Here is a 1,591-nt window from a genome sequence, read left to right on the forward strand (position 1 = left end):
TACCCAGGAATCCTTTCCCAGGTCAATGTTTAAAAGATTATATATTCACATTTAATACAGCCCAATTCGAAAAGTTTTGCCCCAAGTAGAATATGCTTATATGCGGATTACCTATATCTAGGTAGAATTATTTCATTTTTCCTTTGCCTCCTGGTACCTTAAAAATTTCACGAACTTGTCAAACACAAACAATAATTTCATGCATTTGAAGATTTATAGGATCATAGAGTTGGAGCTGGAAGGGACCTCAGAGGACATCTAGTCCATATTTCTCATGTTAAGGAGGAGGAAATACATTTTGCTATTTTTTTCAGTCAAGCAAAATATAATCTGTTTTCAGATGACTGTTACAACTTTTAAGAGCATATGGTCATATTTGCTGAACCCTACTACAAGATTATAGCCTATTCAATCTTCCCTAGGATGGTCTTCCTTTCCCTAGCACTCTCTTCAGGGCATCCTTTACTTCATTGTTCCTCAGACTATAAATAAGTGGGTTCAGCATAGGGTTAAATAGGCTATGGAATAGAAGGAGATATTTCTTCTGCCCCTTGGAGTTGCCATGCTTGGGGCCAATATACATAATGATGGCAGTGCCATAGAAGAGTAGTACTACACAGAGATGGGAAGAGCAGGTGGAAAAGGCCTTTTGTCTGCCCTGTCTTGACTGGATATGCAGGACAGCCCAGATGATTCGCATATAGGAAATCACAAGTGAGGAAAGGGGTGCAACCAACACGGAAGTAGCCCCAACCAAGATCAAGGTCTCAAGTGCATAGGTGTCAGCACAGGCAAGTTTGAGAACAGTTAAGATTTCACAGAAAAAGTGGTTGATTTTCTGGGGACCGCAGAAAGGCAAGAGCAGTAATAAAATTATATTTGCTGAGGTCAGAAGGAATCCAAGGGCCCAGCAGATCAATGATAAAATGATACACACCTTCCAGCTCATGATGACAGAATATCTGAGAGAGTGACAGATTGCCACATAACGATCATGAGACATCACTACCAAGAGAAGACATTCTGTGACAGCAAAGGTCGAAAATAGAAAAGTCTGAGTTATGCACCCTGCATATGAAATGGGCTTGACTGGGTCCATTAGGTTTGCTAGCATCTGGGGCACAGTGTTACAGGCACAGGAAATGTCCACAAGAGCCAAGTGTGAGAAGAAGAAGTATGTGGGGGTGTGGAGTCGGGTCTCCAGACAGATGAGTCTTAAGATTATTCCATTCCCCATTAGGGTGAAGGCATATAGGAGAGAGAAGAGCCCAAGGAGAAACATTCTGATATCAGGGCCAACAGGAAATCCCATCAAAATGAATTCTTTAAGCAGTGTGTGATTGTTCATCATACTTCTGTGGCAGAGACAAATAGATCATTCAGTCAAAGGGTTTCACCAATAGTTGTTATTGATTATGCATTAAAATGAATGTATGAGTATGAAACCTTTCCAATGCCCTTACTTTGATTTTTATGTCATTTTAGTGATCTTATTTTGATTACAATAACACTATTATTCTCTTAGTTCCTTTTCATACAAATATGGAATTCTTAGTGAGGAACTTCCTCTACCCTCTTCCTTTAATGAAGA

General features: G+C 39.8%; 1 protein-coding gene across 1 annotated transcript; it reads right to left on the bottom strand.

Annotated features, from left to right (window-relative positions):
- Nucleotides 1–418: 418 nt before the first annotated feature.
- Nucleotides 419–1,357, bottom strand: LOC118851578 (olfactory receptor 13-like). Its single transcript, XM_036761069.1, has one exon. It carries the CDS (start codon nucleotides 1,349–1,351, stop codon nucleotides 419–421), a length of 933 nt encoding a protein of 310 aa, XP_036616964.1. The 5' UTR covers nucleotides 1,352–1,357.
- Between the last annotated feature and the right edge of the window lie 234 nt (nucleotides 1,358–1,591).

The sequence above is a fragment of the Trichosurus vulpecula genome, chromosome 5 (assembly GCF_011100635.1).
Source record: "Trichosurus vulpecula isolate mTriVul1 chromosome 5, mTriVul1.pri, whole genome shotgun sequence".
Classification (NCBI taxonomy): domain Eukaryota; kingdom Metazoa; phylum Chordata; class Mammalia; order Diprotodontia; family Phalangeridae; genus Trichosurus; species Trichosurus vulpecula.